This window comes from Eleutherodactylus coqui, chromosome 8 (genome assembly GCF_035609145.1).
Source record: "Eleutherodactylus coqui strain aEleCoq1 chromosome 8, aEleCoq1.hap1, whole genome shotgun sequence".
Classification (NCBI taxonomy): domain Eukaryota; kingdom Metazoa; phylum Chordata; class Amphibia; order Anura; family Eleutherodactylidae; genus Eleutherodactylus; species Eleutherodactylus coqui.
In genome coordinates, this window is record NC_089844.1 from 73,946,393 (window position 1) to 73,968,354 (window position 21,962).

The 21,962-nt window shown below is 42.4% G+C and overlaps 1 protein-coding gene across 1 annotated transcript in view; it reads left to right on the top strand.

The window, feature by feature from the left end:
• LOC136577884 (dynein axonemal heavy chain 11-like) overlaps positions 1–21,962 on the top strand; it is a 390,521-nt gene that overhangs the window by 237,470 nt on the left and 131,089 nt on the right. Inside the window, exons 51-54 of the mRNA XM_066577803.1 lie at positions 5,521–5,634; positions 5,716–5,859; positions 12,266–12,448; positions 16,185–16,286. Coding sequence (XP_066433900.1) covers positions 5,521–5,634; positions 5,716–5,859; positions 12,266–12,448; positions 16,185–16,286 — 543 coding nt within the window. The remainder of the gene's footprint in view (positions 1–5,520; positions 5,635–5,715; positions 5,860–12,265; positions 12,449–16,184; positions 16,287–21,962) is intronic.

Sequence of the window (21,962 nt, forward strand, 5' to 3'; positions counted from 1 at the left end):
AGATGCTTGTGCCAAGTAACTAGATTAATATATGTGTACAGCTATCTTAAAGGGAACCTGTCATCACCTTTGAGTCCCATAAACTATGTTATGGGACTCAAAGGTGAGGGAATGGAGAGTCTAGGTAGCTATGCTTCATACTTACCAGGTGTCCCGTTCCTGGGTTGTGTCCCCATGAATTTGGCGCAGACGCAGCATGACTCTGTTGACAGCTCTGTTGCACTCTCCTATTCATCTCCATAGGAGAGCATGTACACAGAGCCGTTGAAAATGCTCCGAATAACAGTTTATGGGGCTCAAAAGTGATGACAAGTTCCCTCGAAAGGAAGTCTGCACATATTTTTTGTGCTATAAACCGAATGTACTGCATAGTGTTAAGTGGAATCCACAGATACCTTTATTTCTGTTCTGAGTGACTCTACCACCATATAAGCCTTTATGTTTATCCAGCACCATATATAAATTAGCGTTGGATCATCCAATGGGCTGTCCACTGTTGCCTTTGGTCTGGACTTTCTCCCTCCCCACTGTTTAAAAAATCGCCCTTTCCCATCCTTAGTGATGTCTCCAGCTCTGTCCCCTGTAGACGTCATGCACTCCATCGTCATTGCGCTTGCGCTGCACTGATGATGATGTTATCAGTCCTGGCTGGGAAGGACTTGTGGCACCTGCTTGGTGAGGATGGAACATATGATGTCTCCAGCAAGTGGAGCTGGAGACATCATTAAGAATGGAAAGGGACGGGCTTTCAAGCGCTAAGCAGGGAGAGAGCCCAGACCAAATTCAGCGGTGGACCACCCATCGGATGGTCCAATGCTAATTTACATATGGGGATAAACATAAAGGCTAATATCGGGGTGGTGGAATCACGCAGAACAGAAATAAAGGTATATATGAATTCCACTTAACATCACACATTGTACAAAATGTTCAATTTATAGCCAAAAAAAACGGGTGACAGACTTCCTTTAAAAGTTGTGCTTATAGATATGTCCCTATAAACAGTATATAGATGTTAACACAAAAGCCTTCACAGCGCATAGCAAACACTGAAATCTTGAGCTATGAAATGAGCTTGCGGCATGTTAAATATTTTGATGGTTTTGTCTAACAGCTTATTCCCCTTGAGAAATGCTTTAATAGACAAGCTTAGTTAGACATATTTAAAGCATCCTGCTAAATTGTAGCCCTTAGGGTGTTATAAGCAGGGGTCCCTGAAGAGCGACCTAATTTGCAGTGTGATTTGCAAGGAAATCTATCATCTGAACATTGCTTTTCCTCTACTAAATGCTTATCTTTTGGAGCTAAAAACCCCAGTTGACAACATGATGGAGGTCCATTCAGTCCTTGTTAGTTCTGCCAATTTACAGTCACTGCTCTGTATTTATATTTATTCACTCATTGCTATGAAAAGCATTTACACATGGTAAAAGGCACACAAAGACAAAAACAATCAGGACAGCTGCTCAGAGGAAATGCATCAATGGCAAAGAAATTAGAGATGGGGACTTGCCTAGCGTAGGTGACCAGACCCATGTGGGTAGTCCACCACACCCAAATAGGTCCAATAGGTGTTGGAGGTCAATGCTCCATCAACTAGACATCCACTGAAGGAAAGCATAACAGGGAAGCTCCATGAAACACAGATGGGTTCTCGGATAAAGGAATATACACAAAAGTAGTAAAGGTAAAGACTCCCACGCTCCAATAGTAGATCTGGTATGTATGTGTTCACAAACCAAAGATGTGAAATCACTTACATTGCGGTTCCGTCACACTTTGACTTTTTCTTCACATTTGGAACATTTCGCAGATAGATGAAAAATTCAAAACTTACCTGTACTTTGATTCTCTCTTTAGTATCTACTCCTTTGAATCATGGTATGTGAACGTTCTCAATGACCGAGGTTTGTTACCATCGTAATTACCTGTTTGCCTGTGGACACGTACCCATGCACAAACACACTCTTGGGTTAAAGTAACTGTCCAGTCATTACCTTAAAAAATATATGTAAGTCAGTACCTACAGGTGATGCTTACCTGATTTTTATTTTCCTCAGATTTTGTTCCTTAGTTGTTTTAGGCTCAGTTCTATTAGGGCAGGCTGTGATCTGTGACTACAGTTTATCTGCAGGATTCTGAGTTAGCCTAAAAAATACCCCCTGTATTATCATTGGTTCAGACTACTTTTCTTACCTCACCCTACAGCTCTGCCTCCTATGATTGGCTACTGTTAATAAATAAAAGCCCATCACAGGCTCATCAGAGAGTCAGTGCATGAGGAAGGCGTCTATTCCACTCAACTAGCACTTTTGCACTACATGGCACCTAGTCCTACCACTGTCATTCCCCATTATCAAATTAGTTCCCTGTCAGGTAGACTTTTTTTTAATTCCTCACTGATATTTGCTTCATAATTGAGCTACCAATGGCAAAAGCATCCTCCCCAGATTGTCTTGCCAAAGGCTGTCAGCCTCCAGAACCCCAGCGGCCAGAATGTTGCTCCAATGATACCTTAAACCAGGGACATACTGGCCTGCCAGAGTACTAGAAGATCCTCCAGTAGGTCTACACTCTGATACAAAAAATGTCCCCTAATACAATACACAGTAACATAGTATGTTAGGCTGAAAGACGACAATGTCCATCTAGTTCAGCCTCTTTCCACCCCTCCCACCCCAATAGAACCCGAAAAGACAAACAGAAGACACCCCTATTTAGAGCACATTTTGGAGTCAGTCTCTTGCCACCAAGACCTATTTTTTGTAGAACTGATCGGTAATATATCCTGTGTGTAATTATAACATGAAATTAAAAGTGGATATGCCTACCACAATGTCTACAATTTCTAATTACACAGAGGCTCCAGAAAATGGTTTTGGTAGCATCGCCATACTGAGGGGAAACGTGGCTAAATGCTAGTTCACCTTCCTTTCACTTATCAGGGTGTGCATGCTGGGATCTGTTCTATGGGTTTCCAGGAGCACACCTTCACAGGTGTGGAATAATTGTGCTGGCTGGGTGGGGATTTCTCCAGCCAGCCAATCTCTACTAGTCTGCTGCATGTATATACCAGTTCCTCTACATAAGGAAGCTATATCCTTCCCTGAGGATGGGCTGGACATCTATTGTCCCCATCTGCATCTTATGCAGACCCCTGCTGCCTTCTTTTGTTAAATGTGCGGCCCCCAGACGTCTGATATCTCGTAATGTCAGAAGGGTGATTGCTGACATGGTTCCCTGTATGTTAGCATGGTGGCCGACTCTCTTTTCCCTTGGTGTGAGGACACTTGTGCTAGCAATGGTTTAATATCTGTACACATGAGAGTTCTAAGAGGAGTCCTGTTCTGTGGTGTGAACAATGACATGTTCTGTGTCTGTGCAGGTGGTTTTTATGTCTGTACAGGTGGCCGGACATGTGATGTGAACAGTCCTGTTCAGTGTGCATTAGTTTGAACAGCGATTTTTTCTGTATGTCTATACAGGTGGCCAGACATGTGATGTGAACTGTCCTGTTCTGGGTTGCATGTAATTCCTGGTGGTTTGGTGTGTAGGTGTGAATTGTGTCCTGTTCTGTTGTGGATCGTTTACCATCTCTGCGCTAGTTAGGTCTTTAGGTTCCAGTCCTTAATGGGACGATCGCCCTGCTTTCAGGCAGGTTTCCTGGGAGTAGTTGTCTTATTAGAGTAGGGACGTACAAGACAATGAGGACCCTTGATGTGGGTTTGCAGGCTTAAGTGACTTGGCAAATCCATGAACTAATACCTCATACTTATGATAGCTACACCATCTGGTTATGTGTGCTTGTATGTTGGGTTCTTGTTTTGAGCGGTTGTTAGTCATAATTTATGTCTGTTTCTAAGGTATGTCTGCTGGTTTCGGATTCCGTGGGAGTGCGGCAGTACAGGATTGAGGAAGGATAGATGTAACACCACTATACCCTACATGAGGTGGAAGCCTCCTCCTCGTCTACTATCTCCAACCCCCCCCCCCCCTTTTTCTTTTCCTCTATTCAGCTCTCTTTCTCCACCTCACTTTTCTTTTAGATCTTTTTGGTTTCCCTTCCCCGACTATTTACTTGTAGAACAAGGTCAGTTGTCCCGCAGAAAGGAAAAGTTATGGTTCTTGGGGTGCATCAAAAGAGGTATAGGGGCGAAGGACGAGAACATTATCCTTCCATTATATAAGGCACTTGTCAGACCTCACATGGAATACTGCGTACAATTCTGGACACCGGTGCTCAGGAAAGATGTCACAGTGCTTGAGGGGGTTCAAAGAAGAGCGACTAAACTAATACATGGAATGACGGGACTGGAATACCCAGAGAGGCTATCCAAATTGGGACTATTTACTCTAGAAAAAAGAAGGTTAAGAGGCGACCAAATAACCATGTATAAGTACATGAGGGGACAACACAAGGATCTCTCCCGTGATCTGTTTACACCCAGGACTGCGACGGTAACAAGAGGACATCCGCTACGATTAGAGGAAAGTAGGTTTCATCACCAACACAGAAAGGGGTTCTTTACTGTAAGAGCAGTTAGACTGTGGAACTCTCTACCGGAGGAAGTGGTGATGGCAAAATCCATAGAGGAGTTTAAAAGGGGACTTGATGTCTTTCTGAAGAAGGATATTACAGGATATAAATTTTAGGTTAAGTGTCAATCCTGGTATATAGGCAGGTAGGAACTATTAGGGGTTGATCCAGGGAACAGTCTGATTGCCATTAGGGAGTCGGGAAGGAATTTTTTCCCCAAAAGGGCTAAATGACTTCTGGCCTTGGGGTTTTTTGCCTTCCCCTGGATCAACACAGTAGGATAGACAGGCTGGACTAGATGGACAATGTCTTCATTCGGCCTTACATACTATGTTACTATGTTACTATGTCAGATAGGTAGAAGCCAACTACGGGTGGGAAGTTTTGGAATGGAGCGTAGATTTCTCCTGTGGGGGTCCACCTTTTATTATTTAAAGGGGTGGAACTACAGGTCCCCATCGAGGGATTACATCCTGCCCACATTGTTTTATTTTCCAGTCGGTTGGTTATAAGGTCGAGAGATAGGTGGGCTTGTTAAGGCTAGTAGCTTTATTTGACATATCAGTAATGTAAAACGTGCATTATCACTTTTGATTGGCTCTGTTTGGTTATTACTCTTATATGACGTAACAATGTTATCGTTTATGTTTTGGGGGAAAAAAGAGAAAAACATTTATAAATAAAGAATTTATTTTACAAAAAGTGGATATGCCCATGTTTTGAATAGATGCAGGGTGGCAGGGTTTTTCCTCCTCTGGGTCCAAGGAACCCCAGACCACTACTTATCAAGACCCAATGCTTTTAGCCAGAAAAAAACTAACTGCAATATGATCGTGAATGTCTACATGTATTTCACATTTCTATAGCTTTATATTTTATACCCTTATGTTGCCCTGAATTTATTTAATTCTCAAGTACTGAATTTTAAGTACTGAATTAGCATATACTGTTCTGTGTGGATTCTTTGTATTTTTGTATCATAGGTAGCAGCACTCCAGGCAGACATAACCAAACATCAACAAGAATCTGCAGATGACTTGGCTAAGGCTGAACCCGCTCTCCAAGCAGCAAATGCAGCTCTGAACACCTTGAACAGGGTAATTACCCAACTCTGCATATCATTATCACCTTTGTTTATTTACAACAGAACAAATGTAACTTATTATTTCAAAACTTAGTTAAATCTTACAGAGCTCAGGACATTTCCTAATCCCCCAGCTGCAGTAACCAACGTGGCCGCTGCCGTACTTGTACTCTCATCAACAGATGGCAAAATACCTCGAGACAGAAGCTGGAAGGCTGCAAAAGTGGTCATGAGCAAGGTAAGAATTATTATTCCCTGACTCTCAGCTTGTGTAAAATAAACCTTTTTAGCCCAGTAGAGAGGATGTTCTGCTTTGACTTCTTGATGGTGAACTAAACATTTGGCACTTGACAACAAATGATGTTTGATAATTGAGAGTCATAGGTTTAATCAGTCATATGCAGAGGTATAACTTGAAGCTCCTGGGCCCCAATGCAAAATCTGTAACACATCTACCACCATGAGCTATTTGCAATACTGGTGTCTTCTTCTTCTGCAGTGGTGCCTTTGGGATCCCTCAGACACCATGGCTCAAGTTCGTCTGCTACTTCTGCCTATGGCTACATCTTTGTGTAGGACAAGCGTGGAAGTATTATTTCACTCGTAGTGAAACCTGTAACAGATTTCTTCTATCCTGTGTGGTTGCACCCTAAGGCCTGGGGACAGCAATGCAGTCATCCAGCGCTGCATTGATTGGCTGAGCTGCGGCCGAAGAACCAATCACAGCCATTGCATTCTGGAGGCGGGATTTATGAATTGGCCAATTCATAAATCCTGCCTCCACAACGCACTGACTGTTGATTGGTTCTTCGGCTGCTACTCAGCCAATCAATGCAGCGCTGGATGAACCAATCACAGTTATCGCATTGGTTCATCGAGTGCTGAATTGATTGGCTGAGCAGCGCTGGATGAACCAATCAGAACCATTGCTTCCTGTAGGCGGGATTTATGAATCCGACAACCAGAAAGTGATCTTCTGTGGGAGACCGAGGACTATAGGACGCATGCCAGAGCTCCAGAGAGCAACGGGAGGACCCAGACCCAGCCTGCTAGGTAAGCATTCCAAAGACACATCGCATCGCACGAAAACCACTATTCCGTGGGTTGTGATGTGACAAATGAAGGCTTCATAAGGAAACATGGGCTACAAAAACAGTTGCAAATCGCTGTAATTTAGAGCATGCCGTGTTTATTTTTTTTCTCGCAACATAGCATCAGAAAAAACATCGCTAATGTGAAGGAACCCATTGGAAACCCATGGGCTTCACATACATTTGTTTTCTCATGCTATTGCATCACAGCAAAAGCGCATAATTTTATTGCCCCTGTGAAAGCGGCCTTAAGGGAACCTGTCACCAAATTTATGCTGCCCAAACCTTGGGCAACATGAACCCGCGACAGATATGATTAGTACCTCCATGTAAGTCTTATACTTAAATGCCGTGGAGTATCAAAATAAATGCACTTTGAAGTTTGCCTGTTTGACTCGTGAACGGAGCTCCCGAGTTAAAGCAGCTAGCCACATTGTGCTCTCCCTGCCTGCAGCATGTTGACTGAGAGATCTCTATTTGTACATAAGCAGGGATAGTTTGTTACGTCCATGTGGCGTACTAAAGTGCCACACCTGCTCATGGACGCAAGAAGGTGTCCTAATAAAACAGCAACAATTTTCATAATGTTGCATAGACCAATTAACCCTCTCCAATTAAAGATGGAAGGACCCCTGTCCCTTACTAAGGAGGGAAAGTGGGGCACCGCTGCCTAAAAGTGGGGTGATTGTCCCAATAAGGACAGCCTGTATGACTTTCTTCATCTAGGACCTGGCTATCCCTGATTAGGAACTTGGAGATATGCACAAAACACAGGACACCACACTGTTCACACACACTAAACATAAACACGACAGTTCACACTTCATATCTGGTCACCTTCAGAGACATACAGAACAAGTCGCTGTCCACACCAACACACTAGGTCATGCATACCACACAGAACAGGACTGCACACAGAGCACATGTCTGGCCACCTGCACAGACATACAAAACATGGCGCTGTTCACACCAATACACAAGGTTTTGCATACCACATAGAACAGGAACCCCACCCAGAGCTCAGATGCATACAGATAGTAAACCATAGCTAGTCCAAGTGTCCTCACACCAAAGTGAAAGAAAGTCGGCCACCATGCTGACATACAGGGAACAGTGTCAGGCATCACCCATCTGACACACACATAAGACATCAAACATCTGGAGGCCGCACCTGTGGGATAGGGGGAAACCTGCGGTTGTCTTCACCTGTGTGGTCACCGTACCACATACTTCTCAATGCACGCACCCCAGAACGCAAGGAAGGGAGGGACAACAGGTGTCCAGACCGTCCTCAGGAAGGAGAGAGAGACATTTTAGACAAGTATGCATAACACCAGCTCTGAGTGGGATTAATACAGAATGCAAAGACAAGATAAAATGACCATCACAAGAGAAGCTGGTATTTATGTGCACCTGACCAGAGAGATTGGCTGGTGGAGAATACCACACCCAGTCAGCTCAACTAACCCACAGAAGGTGTGCTCATAGAACTACAGATCCCAGAAGCACAACACAATATAGTTGCTGTCAGTCAACATACTGCGGATTGTGAGAGCCTGGCACAACCCACCTTGACTAGAGAGCTCTGTTCCGAAGTCAAACAGGCAAGCTTCAAAGTGTGTTTATTATGAAACGCCACAATGTTTCAGAATAACACTTATGGGGGCTGTGTGTATATCTGTCCCGGGTTCATGCTGCCTCTGGTTTGGGCAACTTAAACCCGGTGACAGACTCCCTTTAATTTTGGAATGAATACATGCATAAGCTGCTAATAAGAAAAAAAAACATCACTTCTTACAGCTGCAGAGCTGTGTGTTACTTTGAAGAGAAGACTAGTAGTACAGTAGACCATTATCCTGTACATTACTTCAGCCTTTCATAGGCTCTGGTGCTGATAGTCATCATCACATTGCGAGTGGATAAGCAGCAGATAATCAGTGCAGTGTTCCCTGAAGCCATAATGGTGAAAGTACATAAGATAGAAATGCTTCTTCAACCCTCAACTAATGGCACAATTATCTCCATCCATGAGATGTGCAGTGTATTAGGTAACGAGTGCACCTACAGTTAAGGTCAGGTCATTTCAGTTGTTATTTATCTATCATTTTTAAGGCCAATTTACTAAAACTGTTCTTGACAGTTTTCCTGCTTGCTCTACATGTTATGCTACATGTCATTAAAGGTCAGATTTTTTTAAAGCATGTAAATGAAAAATGAGCCAGGAAAGGTAAAAATGAAACCAGGGGTTATTTATAATTGTACATACACAAATTAAAAAGACGCTTTTTAAGAGTGGAGAACATTGGTAAAATAATAATAAAATTGTCCATCACACCTTCCATAGTGACTTTTAATAATCCCCATGACCTTAGACTTAGATTGTATTCAAATCAATGTCACACCCAAAAATGCTTGAAGTTAGTAGTAGGTAAATTTCTCATAGGCTATATCAGCATATATCCATTATGGAATACTTAATCTTTCCTTGACATGAAGCAAATCATGTTCATCATTAAAGTGACCCTCTTGACCTAGACAAACAAAGATGGTCGCACCACTTCTCTCTCTCCCTGATGCACACTGTGCATTAATATACATTGGTAATCTAAGACACTACATGCTGCTCCTACTGGCCAATGATGCCCATGTAGGCAGCACTGGTTAATCAAATCAGCTGTAGGGTATTAGTGTATCTTGACGCCACCAGAAGCTGGGGGTTTGACAGGAGGAACGCCCCTCTCATACCCCAGCTACCGATAGGGTCAAGGCACAAAGATGCTAGCAGCACACTGTGGATCCATTTCAGCCGGCCGTGGTACCATAGGCTGACGGTTTGTGGTCTTCATTGCCTTACATTATGACCTGTAAATGCTGCCATGTTGGCACAGTAATATGGCAGCATTAACATGTAATAATGAAAGACAAAGACAAATAACCATCAGCATAAGGCAGCAAGGCCGGCAGAAATGGATGGAGACACAGCAGCGTCTCACCTCTGGTACGGGTGGCATTTGTGCTATGCATGCCACACCGCTGCCGGTCCGACATCTCCGTCCCTGGCGCTGCTGTGACATCCGTCCCTGCCAACGGCTGTATCAGGCAGCGGCTGTGAACTCCATGCCGGCCACTGATTCTTAGCTGCGTTGCGCCCCGCGGTTCTGACCTCTGTTGCGGCCGCCGGCAGTGACCTCTATGCCGTCCGGCCGCCCCTACCCCCGATGACAGCTGGCAATAAAATAACTTTCGCCTGTACGGGGGGTTCCCACTTCTGGGGCTCCACCGGGGAAACTACTTGGAGCTGTGCCTGCACCCCCGGCGGCCCCTCTGTTCCTTTTCAAGCAGTACTTAGTGCCCTTCGAGGACGTTGTGGACAAGAAGCTGCACAGCCAATCAGCTACAGGGGGCATCACCCCCCTGTCAATTTTGACTCCACCAGCTATTGCTGGTGGCGTCAAGAAACACTAATACCCAGCTGTAGTGTCTTAGACTAACGATATATGCTAATGCACAGTGTGAATTATGTAATCTGAGAAGTGGTGCAGCCAACTTTGTTTGTCCAGGACTGGAAGGTCAGTTTAATAATAGGATCTCACACATCATGCATTCTCTACAATGCCAAGATTGCAGTTGCAATGCAGTCAAAACCTGGAGCCGATGCAATGTGTGCAAATGAATTGAACTAATTGCTTGTTAATCACCATGTGGTTTTAAGTAGACCACACAGCCATCAGTTAACATTCAATTCATTTGCAAACTTCACTGACTTGGGGCCTAAGAAGTCCAAGTCTATAGACTCAAACTTCTTTAAGTTGACCACTGAATGTTGCTACGTAGTCCTCTTAAATACTAGAACCAATATACATAGATATAAAGAGGTAGAAAATTCATTACAGAAAAATGTGGTCTAGATCATCTTCTCAAAAAGGTATCTTTCTCGAGAAGTGATGCTCTAGAAGTAGACTACCTGTCAAACCTAAAAAGTTCCTGCTACATATTTAGTCGACCCCCTGCATCATTTGTGAATGGCATAATTATTCATACATTTGTATATTTCCTTATTATGCTTATTATGTTATTCATATATTGCTATACACATGTCATGAATACATCTTTGAGATGACTACCCAAAATTGCATTGAAAAGTGGACTTCTATAGGGTGGGTCTTCTCAAGAAGAGGATAATATTCAGAATATACGCTGGAGCTTAAACTATGTAATAGAGAATCTGGTCTGGATAGGGGTGGTCTTATGGAGAGATTTCACTGTAGTATCATTTCTTATCAAGTATCTCTAGAGAGGGCTCAAGGAAAGGCTTATAAACAAATAGTTGTTAGATTTGGACAATGCTTAAATGGTAGAACGGGCATTGACTACTAGCTAATGCTTAAGGATTCTGCTGCTAGCAATTCGCTGTTATCAGCCCAGGAAGTAGTCAAGGTATCCTCAGTGTATGCAGAGAAATAATGGATTGCACATCACTTATCGGAATGCCTTGTGCAATGCATGGACATGTAGCATCCTCCAGCAAGAGCTGAGAGAGATTTTAAAGTCATGTAGGGACGATTTAAATTTTTCATGAGGGCTTTCCATCAAAACTAAAAACATTGATATGATACAGATAATCAAGATCTGTGTTCCTCTGCATAAAATGCTCATGTGATACACTGATGTTCCTATCTTCCTATACTGTTATACAGGGTGTTTCACCCATATGACATTAAAACAGTTTGGCAGGCGCTGATCCAATTTTGCATACAAGCTGCTGGGGAAGGGGTAAACCTGTTAAGCCATGTGACCAACATGACGGCCATTTTGAATGTTGCCATCTTCGATTCAATGCAAATTTTTCCAGTGGGAAGGTAGGTTTGTTATATATCAAAATATTTCACCAGAAAACAATGGTGTGCTTCATTTTAACATAACTTTATTCATTACAGTCAATGTGAATGATGGCGTTATCTAAAACAGAACATGTTGAGAATTTTGTCTACGTATGAGTGGGATCTTCACAAAAATTCTACAACACCTGATGTTTTGGTGAAAGTTCATCAGGAATGGGTGGAAAGAAGAGTGTTAACCATGTCCCAAACATGGTGGACAGCATTTCAAACACTTTTTATAGAGATTATGACCACTTTCCTAATTTCACATAAAATCATTGTATTAATATGAAAATGATTAAAGTTATATTAAAATGAAGCACGCCATTGTTTCTGGAGAAATTTTCGGCCAGTTTGATATATCACACACTTATCTTCCCATTGGAAAAAAGAAGTTCAATTAATTGAATCCAAGATGGCGGTATTCAAAATGGCCGTCGTGTTGATCACATGGCGTAACAGGTTTCTCCCTTCCTCTGCAGCTTGTATGTAAAATTGGATCACCGTCTACCATACAGTTTTCGTTCCATATGTGTGTTTCCGCACTTTTGAGTTGCCCTATTTAATTTTACATATATAAAAATGATATATGCTGATTTACTCAAAAAATAAATACAGAAGCATTTTACTCTCCCAGTTATATAAGTCTTAACAACATCCTGTTGTCTTACAGGTGGATGAATTTTTACAGAACCTAATTAATTTTGACAAAGAGCATATTCCAGATGCAGTTGTCAAGACTATAAAAGAGGACTATTTACGGGATCCCGAGTTTAACCCAGAGTTTGTGCGCACAAAATCCTCTGCAGCTGCCGGGCTGTGTGCGTGGGTTATTAATATCATCAAGTTTCACGAGGTAAAGCATTAAGAGTAGAAACCAGAGTGCACCGTTACACTTCTTAATTCAGCCCAGGAACCGAGTAGCAATGGAAATTGTGGAACAAAAAAAAAAGGACCCAAATGTTTATATGTATGTATCAAAATATTCCAGGCCTCACGTGGGATGTTCACGGACATATTATGTCAGCGTTCTGCCAAAATATCAACAGCTTTTGCAGGTTTTTTAATACAATATACGTAGGCATACTGTAGCTGCTGTATCATGTGCAGTTGTGTGGGGAACATAATGTAGCAGTTTATTGCTCCTTTTCAGGGCCTTTTTGATAAAGTACAGTTAAACATTGTTGCGAGCGCAAACATGCAACGCCATAGGCGCAAAAACACATATGCTTGTGTTAATCCAGCCTTAACCCTTCTGCTCCCTCCTCTCTCCAGTAAGCACACAGCAGGACTCCGTGATTAGCTGCTCTTCCTTCCTCAGGGCTTTTTTATGTCATGTGACCAGTACAAAAGCTGAGAGAGCCCTAGGGAAGCTGATCACCGAGTCCTGCTGTATGAGTGGGTATCAAGAGGAGAGCGACAAATGAAGAATGAGAGCTGCTTCTGATGGGCAGGCATTGGAGCACATACACAAATATATATCATATACTGGGAGAGAGATACAGTATATATAGGAGGGTGACATATAATCTGGAGGAGAAGTACCATGGAGTATGGGGTAGAGCTCTGCTAAACTCCCACCCCCTTCCGTCCTCCTCTCCTCCCCTTCTCGGATGCTTGCAATGGGATGGGGTGGGAGCTAGTTGCTAAGCTCCCAACCCATTCTGCTCCCTCCCATTGCTGGCAGCCAACAAGGGGTGGAGAGGGGGCGGGAGCATAGCACACTAGCTACCGCCCCACCCCCTCCCATTGCCGAGAGCCAGCGTGGGGGCGGAAAGGAGGAGACAGTTTAGCAGAGCTAAACTGTCTCCCCCCCACCTAACGGCATTCCGGGCTCGATGTACTTGCGCCAGACCAGGGCCGTCTGAACCGGTGCACAAACGGCAGATTTGTGCGCCTGTTCACGCAATTTTTGGTCGCGTGTTGCCGTGACATGGCTGACCAAAAAGTGCTAAGCTCATATGAAGGAGCCCTTATAAATGGTATCATTAGAAAATACAACTCGTCCCACAAAAAAAGAAAAACCCTTATGTAGTTATTTTGCCAAAAAATTTAAGAAGTTAGGATTTTTTGAAAGTGGGGAGATGAAATCAAAACAATAAAATGAAAAAGGGCTGCAATTGGGAAGGGGTTAAAAATGATAGATTGGTGTTAAGGCAGCAGAAATGCAGCCCTAAGCTCAGGCTCACAAATTGAAGGTTGCAAGTTCAATCCGTGCTTGGTTCAGGTAGCTGGCTCAAGGTTGACTCAGCCTTTTATCCTTCCAAGGTTGGTAAAATGAGTACCTAGCTTGATAAGGGATAATAAATAAATTACCTGAAAGCTATACAAATAACAAGATTTTATTTTTGATACGTTCGTGTGCAGGAATCCTGAGCCCGTGTCTGTTTAACTAGTCTGTGGAAGTTCTACCCAGTGTTTTTTGTTATGATGAGGCAGGGGGAGCGCCAATAAAAAAAATTTTGCTTATGGCACAATCCAACCCAAGGCTGGCCCTGCCTGTAATAATTAGTCATCCTTATGATGATCAGTGACAGCAGACAGAAAGACCAGTAATATTCACCCTTACATTGCTGGTCTGAGGCAGAAACTGAACAATTGTATTCTCCCCATCAGTTAGGAGGAGCCATTCTCATCAGCCGCGCTTCATACTGATTGTGCTGTTTTGCTTTGACTTTCTCTTCTTGTTTGATGTATGTGGGAAAGCAAAAAATGGGAGTAATACGGTGTATATGATTAAAGGCTTCCCTCCACTCTCATATGTCAATCTATTAATGTACTGTTAGTTCAAATGTTAGTGTGATGCATTTTGTCAAAGCTGGGGCATTCATCACAGGTAGATGTAAAACTTAGACAAAAGTGTGTGTTCCCATTAATTGTGAGAGGCCCTATTCATCTTACTGGAGCGTAATTAATGCTGCTTGGAATTCTTAATTTTTCACTATTTGTCATGATGAATATTTCTGTTTGCCTATGTTATTTATCAATCTGCTCTCATACCTCCTGGATGCTTCAAAAAGATGTATGTAAGTACCGGATTTTGTGCTAGAACACAATCGCATGAAGTGTGAGGTTTTATTTGTCTATGATACATATTTCTATACAGAATTATTAGTTATTTTCTTCCCATTTAGACATTTTCCTGTGATGTGATGGATGTGGTTTCTCTACCAGGAACTGATGACTGGTTGAACTGGTTGAACAGTATATTTAGATACGTAGTTGCTTTCATACAAGCTCAGTTATGGCTTGTCATGTAGATGCCTATAGTACTTATTTTCCTGGATCGTTATGTGATATGACATGTTGTAGGCCTGCGGGAATATGCGATGTGGAAATGCATGCTGCTTGCTACCTTCTTATTGTTGGGTCATACTTCTGAAGATCTGCGACTTCTGCAATATTCAAGAACATTGACTAAATGACATCTATTGTTGCTGTGATTTCACATAGGAGCGATCGTCGCTCAGGGAATGGTGGAGAAGCGGACCAGCTTCTTTCTTCCAGCTGCTCTCATCTATTTTCTGTGAACAGGCAGTCATTCAAAGATGAAAGACTGCCTGTTCATACTGAGCAAGAAGTCACTCACTAGTCACTTTGTTTCAGTGAGCTGAAATGAAGTGACTAGCAACTAATGGGCAATTTCACGCTCAGCAGAGGTGGCTCATGCTAGATGAGAAATCTGGCGTATTTTAAGACTATCTAATCTAACTTTATACTACCTGTTACTTGGTGTGGTTTATGCCAAAAATTGCACCTAAATTTTGATGCAAATTTTGCACACTGTTTGGCACACAATGTCACATTTATACCGCTTCTCCTGTCATGAAGTTACACTCTTTTGTCGTACTTGTAAATGTGGTGCAAATCATGTAAGACAGTTTTCTGGCTCAGTTTGCACTAGATCACAGAAAAAAAAATGCTGTGTTAATAAATAAAACATAACTTGTATCCATCCATCTTATCCCCTTGATGCCACAGAACATCAGTTTAGGTCCTGGACGTATGTTACTTAATACAACAGGATGTAAAGTTACGTCTTGTGGATGGCACAGAAGTTAGGCTGTGACATCCCGCAGCGGGAGCCGGCTGTGACTGACGGATGGCCTCCTGCTGCAACAATATTTTATAGTTTTATATGAAAGCTGAAATATCTAGTATAAATGACAGGGCTGGCTGCTACCTTCTGGGGAAACTCTGACCAGGTTCCAGATGCCTTTTGAGGGGTTTTCCAAGACCTAAAATTGCTTCAAGACCACTTTGTCCTTCCTTGTTGCTGATGACCAGGACATGTGACAGCTGCAGCCAATCAATGGCTATAGAAGGTCAGTGTTATGGCCAGTGATTGGCTGCAGCCAGTCACATGTCCTAATCAGCAGCAACCAGGATGGACGGAGTGGCCATGAAGCAATTTTAAGTTGCAGGAAAACTGCTTTAAAGAGGCAGAAAATGTATTAAAAGTTTGAAATACATAAAATGTAGAACAATGGTTGTAAGTAGTGATCAGCCGGTGATCTAATGTTATGTTTTGTGCTATTTGCTGTTATTCTGATTGTGTTCATTTTGACATTTCAAATATAACATTCCTGTAGATTTACTGTGAAGTGGATTTCAAGCGTCAGTCTTTATCTCAAGCCAACACAGACTTGGTCTACGCAGCAGAAAAACTTGATATCATCCAGAAGAAGCTTGAGGTATGAAGCCCAATACTTCATTGTTATTCGTTACTTTGGCAAATAAGTGGAAGAATATAAGTTCTGCACATTATATGGGTTCATAAAATAAGTAAAAATGCCATAAGTTAAAATAACATATCAGTGTATGCCTTTAGTCAGCATCAGCCACAGTCATTACTGTCACGAAAAGGCACCAACAGTTGCCAAAAAATTGTCTAAATCCTATTTTTGGCTGTCTCTAATCTCTAGTGGATGGCCAGCTTAACTTTCTCACATACTGTCTGCTAATGTGTGATCTCTAAACACTGATTTTAAGGGCAGTTTCTATACGACACTCTTCCCTGCTGTGTTTTCTCAAGGGTGTTGTCCAAGATTAGAAAAACTCTCTTCTCTTTTTCCAGAAACCGTGTCATGTCTTACCATGGTTCGTGTCTGTTGGAATTTAGCTCCATTCACTTGAAAGCAGATATCTGCAATACCAGATGCAACCCAGGGATAAGAGTGGCTCTGTGATGAAAAGAAGCAGACTGTTGTTTTTGTTTTTAATCCAAGGAAACCTCTTTTCTTTTTCCAGAAAAAAAAATATGACTGCTTTATTTCAAAAACAGTGCCACATCTGTCCACTGGTAGCCTATGGTATTGCAGCTCAGTCCCAGTCACTTCAGTTGGGCTGAGCTGCAATATTAGACACAACCTGTGGACAGGTATCATGCTGTTTCTGGAAAAAGAGAAGCTATGTTTTCCTAAACCCGGATAACTCCTTTAAAGGGGTTTTGCGGGTGTTTACTATTGACAACCTATCCTCAGGACCCGCAGTTCTCATAACTGATAGTGCTGCAAGTAAGAAATCCAACACTTGTCATAGCCATTTCTAAAGAAGGGGCTGCATCCCCAAAACACCTTTAATATTGGCTGTTTTTGACTATCTAATAAAGAAGAATCCGGTTAATTACTCACTGGAATATTTTATTGTTTATAGGAGTTGAGCTTTTTATGTCCACTTTTTGCAATAGTTTCCTTTAGTCTTATCCTCAGGATAGGTCATTAACCGTTAATTGGCAGGGATCCCCCGCTCGGGAACCTAGCTAATCGCTGTTCCACTATTAGTGCAGCGGAGTCGGATGCCGTCATTGGGGTCTGAGTTGGCAGTAATAGGCAGCTTTGCTCCCATAGTCATTAGTGAGAGCAAAGCCACCTATTACACCACATCTGCCTCCATATTGGGATTGGAGCCTAAAATATCACAGGCAGTTTTGCTCCCATTGATTTCAATGGAAGCGCAGCCGCCTATTACACTTCTGGCTCCGACCTTGATGATGACATCCGGCTCCTCTTATTGACAGTGGGTTGGCCGATCAATTATTTATGACCTTTCCTTAGAGTACATCATCAATAGTAGTAGCCTGGAAAACCGCTTTAAGTTTGCACTTTGGAACTACAGTATAAACTGTATGTAGCCACCATTGTCGAAACCAATTCAATTTGCCAAGTATTACAGCCATGTGCCATCTGGGAGTCTGCATTGACAATATTCTCTTCACTTAATGCCATGCTATGATGTTACTAGTCAATCTAATGTATCCTTTCCTTAGGTTTTAAGTGCTAAATATAATAAAAAATAGGAATCTCGAAATGTATTAGATAAATGTAGAATGTTAAACAAGACCCAGCCGCACGTTTACCTTGTAATAGCGCTCAAATCTGGAAACATATTAGAAGGCACATTTCCCAATTTACCACTTATTTAAACATTGAATTTCAGTTTTACATGAAGTGCAAAATAAGTTTTGAAAGGAAGCTGATGATGAAGAAGAAATGCAGCGGGCATTTAATAACTAGAACAACGGCGAGATAATTAACGGGCATGCATAAAGATTCATGCTTTATACCAAAATTTTAATTTTGCACATAAATGTGCCTGATGTAGGCAGCATTTAATCACCTAGCTGACAGGAGTAACTACTTTCATTTAACCTTGACTGAAGATCATGAATTCTAACAGGTTTAATTGGGTACATCATTTAACAGAATGAACAGAGCAAATTTTTCTCAATTCATAGCGTCTGATTGACATGCACCAGCATTGCTACATCGCACAATTAACATTGTTCTGTATTCCTGATATGGACAGCAATTGCCATAGTGATGTGACATTGTTTGATCATAGTGGCTAAAAAAAGCGAGTTGCTTTACCCCTTGTTTAGAAAAGGGCAAAGTTTAGAATTAAGGAAAAGATGAGAAAATGAAAGATATTTGTGCTTAGTTCCTTTATTAGTTCAAATTTAGTCACATTGATATGCAAAAAGTGCAAGAGACAAACTGTAGACACAAAGAGTTGGCATCCTTTCCCCAAGTCTTGAGCTGATATGTACTTCAGGTAGATGTTACCGAGAGAACATTTGTAATTAATATGTGAAAATTTTTGCATAATGTAAAAAATATTCTATATGGCATTATATCTCATTTATGTATATCATCTATATGAGTAAATAAAAGGAATCCAAAAAGGATTGTTTATTGGCAATTTATAAAAAGCATAACGAAGTCTCCCATAATTCATCTATCTATCTGACAATTGTTCCGCTTCGAAAAATATGACCATTGCTATATTTTGCATGTACAGCATGATGTAAAAAAGAATGTTACCAAAAGGAGTTTAACGGGCAAATACTATTGATGACTTGTAGAGATGAGCGAGCACCAAAATGCTCGGGTGCTCGTTACTCGGGACGAAATTATCGCGATGCTCGAGGGTTCGTTTCAAGTAACGAACCCCATTGAAGTCAATGGGCGACCCGAGCATTTTTGTATATCGCCGATGCTCGCTAAGGTTTTCATTTGTGAAAATCTGGGCAATTCAAGAAAGTGATGGGAACGACACAGCAACGGATAGGGCAGGCGAGGGGCTACATGTTGGGCTGCATCTCAAGTTCCCAGGTCCCAGTATTAAGCCACAATAGCGGCAAGAGTGGGCCCCCCCACCCCCAACAACTTTTACTTCTGAAAAGCCCTCATTAGCATGGCATACCTTAGCTAAGCACCACACTACCTCCAACAAAGCACAATCACTGCCTGCATGACACTCCGCTGCCACTTCTCCTGGGTTACATGCTGCCCAACCCCCCCCCCCCCCGCACGACTCAGTGTCCACAGCGCACACCAAAGTGTCCCTGCGCAGCCTTCAGCTGCACTCATGCCACACCACCCTCATGTCTATTTATAAGTGTGTCTGCCATGAGGAGGAACCGCAGGCACACACTGCAGAGGGTTGGCACAGCTAGGCAGCGACCCTCTTTAAAAGGGGCGGGGCGATAGCCCACAATGCTGTACAGAAGCAATGAGAAATATAATCCTGTGCCACCGCCATCAGGAGCTGCACACGTGGGCATAGCAATGGGGAACCTATGTGCCACACACTATTCATTCTGTCAAGGTGTCTGCATGCCCCAGTCAGACTGGGGTTCTTTAGAAGTGGACACATGCAGTTACAACTCCGTGTGGACCGACAGCATGGGTGGCTCCCTGGAACCCACCGGCTGTACATACAGAAGTGAATACAAATCACAAAGAATTACTGAGTAGCAGATATAAAACTTGTATGAAAGATGCAGAAAATGTTTTATACAGTATCCTACATGATCACTTAACTCTGCTTACCTCCAAGTCGAGTCCATTCACAAACCATTTAATACCCAGAAAGTTGACGGCCATGTCTGCATCCCCACTATACACCAGGATGCGATACTTCTGCAGAGAAGGATAAATAGCAGATAATGGCTGTCCAAAAAAAATTGTGCAACACTGCTAAAAGCAGCCTCAACAGTACTGCACACGGTCAGATGTGGCCCTAAGAAGGACCGTTGGGGTTCTTGAAGCCTAAAATAACTCCTAACGCTCTCCCTATAGCAGCTCCGGCACCAGCAGCACTGTCCCTGATCTCTGTCAGAATGCATCCGTGGCGAGCCGCGGGAGGGGCCGATTTATATACTCGGGTGATACCTGATCTCGCCAGCCACTCACTGCAGGGGGGTGGTATAGGGCTTGAACGTTGCAGGGGGAAGTTGTAATGCCTTCCCTGTCTTTCTATTGGCCAGAAAAGCGCGCTAACGTCTCAGAGATAAAAGTGAAAGTAACTCGAACATCGTGTGGTACTCGTCTCGAGTAACGAGCATCTCGAACACGCTAATACTCGAACGAGTATCAAGCTCGGACGAGTACGTTCGCTCATCTCTAATGACTTGTCCTCAGTATAGGTCAGCAATAGTTAATTGTTGGGGACTAACTGCTCAGGATCCCCAGCGATCAGCTGACCGTCAGGCCCGCTGTCAGTGCAGTGGGGCCACACATCGTCATCAGAGTTGGAGGCTGAAGCATCTTAGAAGACTTCACTCCCATTGAAGGCAATCAGAGTACTTCATGCTATTACACTTCCGTTTCCAACCCCAATATCGAAGCCAGAAGTGTAATAGGAAGCTTCAGCCTTCTTCAGTAAAGCCCTCTATGACACTTCCGCCTCCAACCCTATGATGATGTCTGGCCCTGTTGCACTGGCAGCAGACTAGGCGATCAGCTGATCACCAGGGATCCCGAGTGGCGGGTTCCCGGTGATCAACTATTGATGACCTATTCTGAGGCTTAATAAAGGCTACAGTGGTAGCCGAAGCGTCACTATCTTTTAACGGTATGTGAGCCAATAAAGACACATCTTTGGATGCTTTAATACCAGCTCTTGCACCAGAGTTTGCTGTACTGCATTACTGCTTTTTCCTATTCTGAGGATAGATCATCTATAGTATTTCACCGGAAAACTCCTTAAAAGTGTGTTCACATATTGCATAAATTTGCTATGGAAAAACTACAGCAGTAACATTTACTATGAGGGAGATCAAAGCAAATCCTGTTCATATGTAGAGACAGAAAAACACTGGATTTTCTGTTGTAAATGCTGTGCAACTAATCCGCAGCATTTCCTCAACGTGTGAACGCACCATTATTTCAGTTCGGTATTCAAAGGGAATGTGCCATTAGTAAATGACCTTCTACATACATCCCATATTTGTGTTAAAAGATCTTTTAAAAATGTTTTTGATTTTTTTTTTTTCTTTTAACTTTCGGTCACAATCTGTATTTTTTAAAAATCCTAAATTCCTGCATTTTTCACACTGACCACACAGCCCAATAATAAATAGTCTTATACTTCCTGTTCTGTAGAGAACACTTTGCATCAGTCATCTCACTAACATCACAGATAGGATTACACTGTATGTAGAGAACACAGGATCCTCCATTCAAGATAGGTGATAAGCTGTGACTATCTACGTCCTGCAAAATGACCCTTGCACAGGTCAGGGCATATCTAGAACGCTCTCCAATACAAGTCAATGGGTCCCATCCTGTGTGAATGGTTCATGAAGCTGCCATAAAGCATCTTTTTAAATGCTGCTAAATCTACTTCCGGAAATATGGTCACCCCAGGGTCATATATAGATAACAGAATAAAAACAGCATATAAAAATGGAATATGTGTCTCTATTTGGTTTTAATTAATACCAAAACATTTATTGATTTAGTCCCTTTAAGGACATAAAGATTTTTTTAGGATTTTCATCTTTACTTTCCAAAAACAATAACTTTTTATTTTTCTGTCGACCAAAACCAAATGAGGGCTTATTCATGGGGCGAGATGTAGTTTTT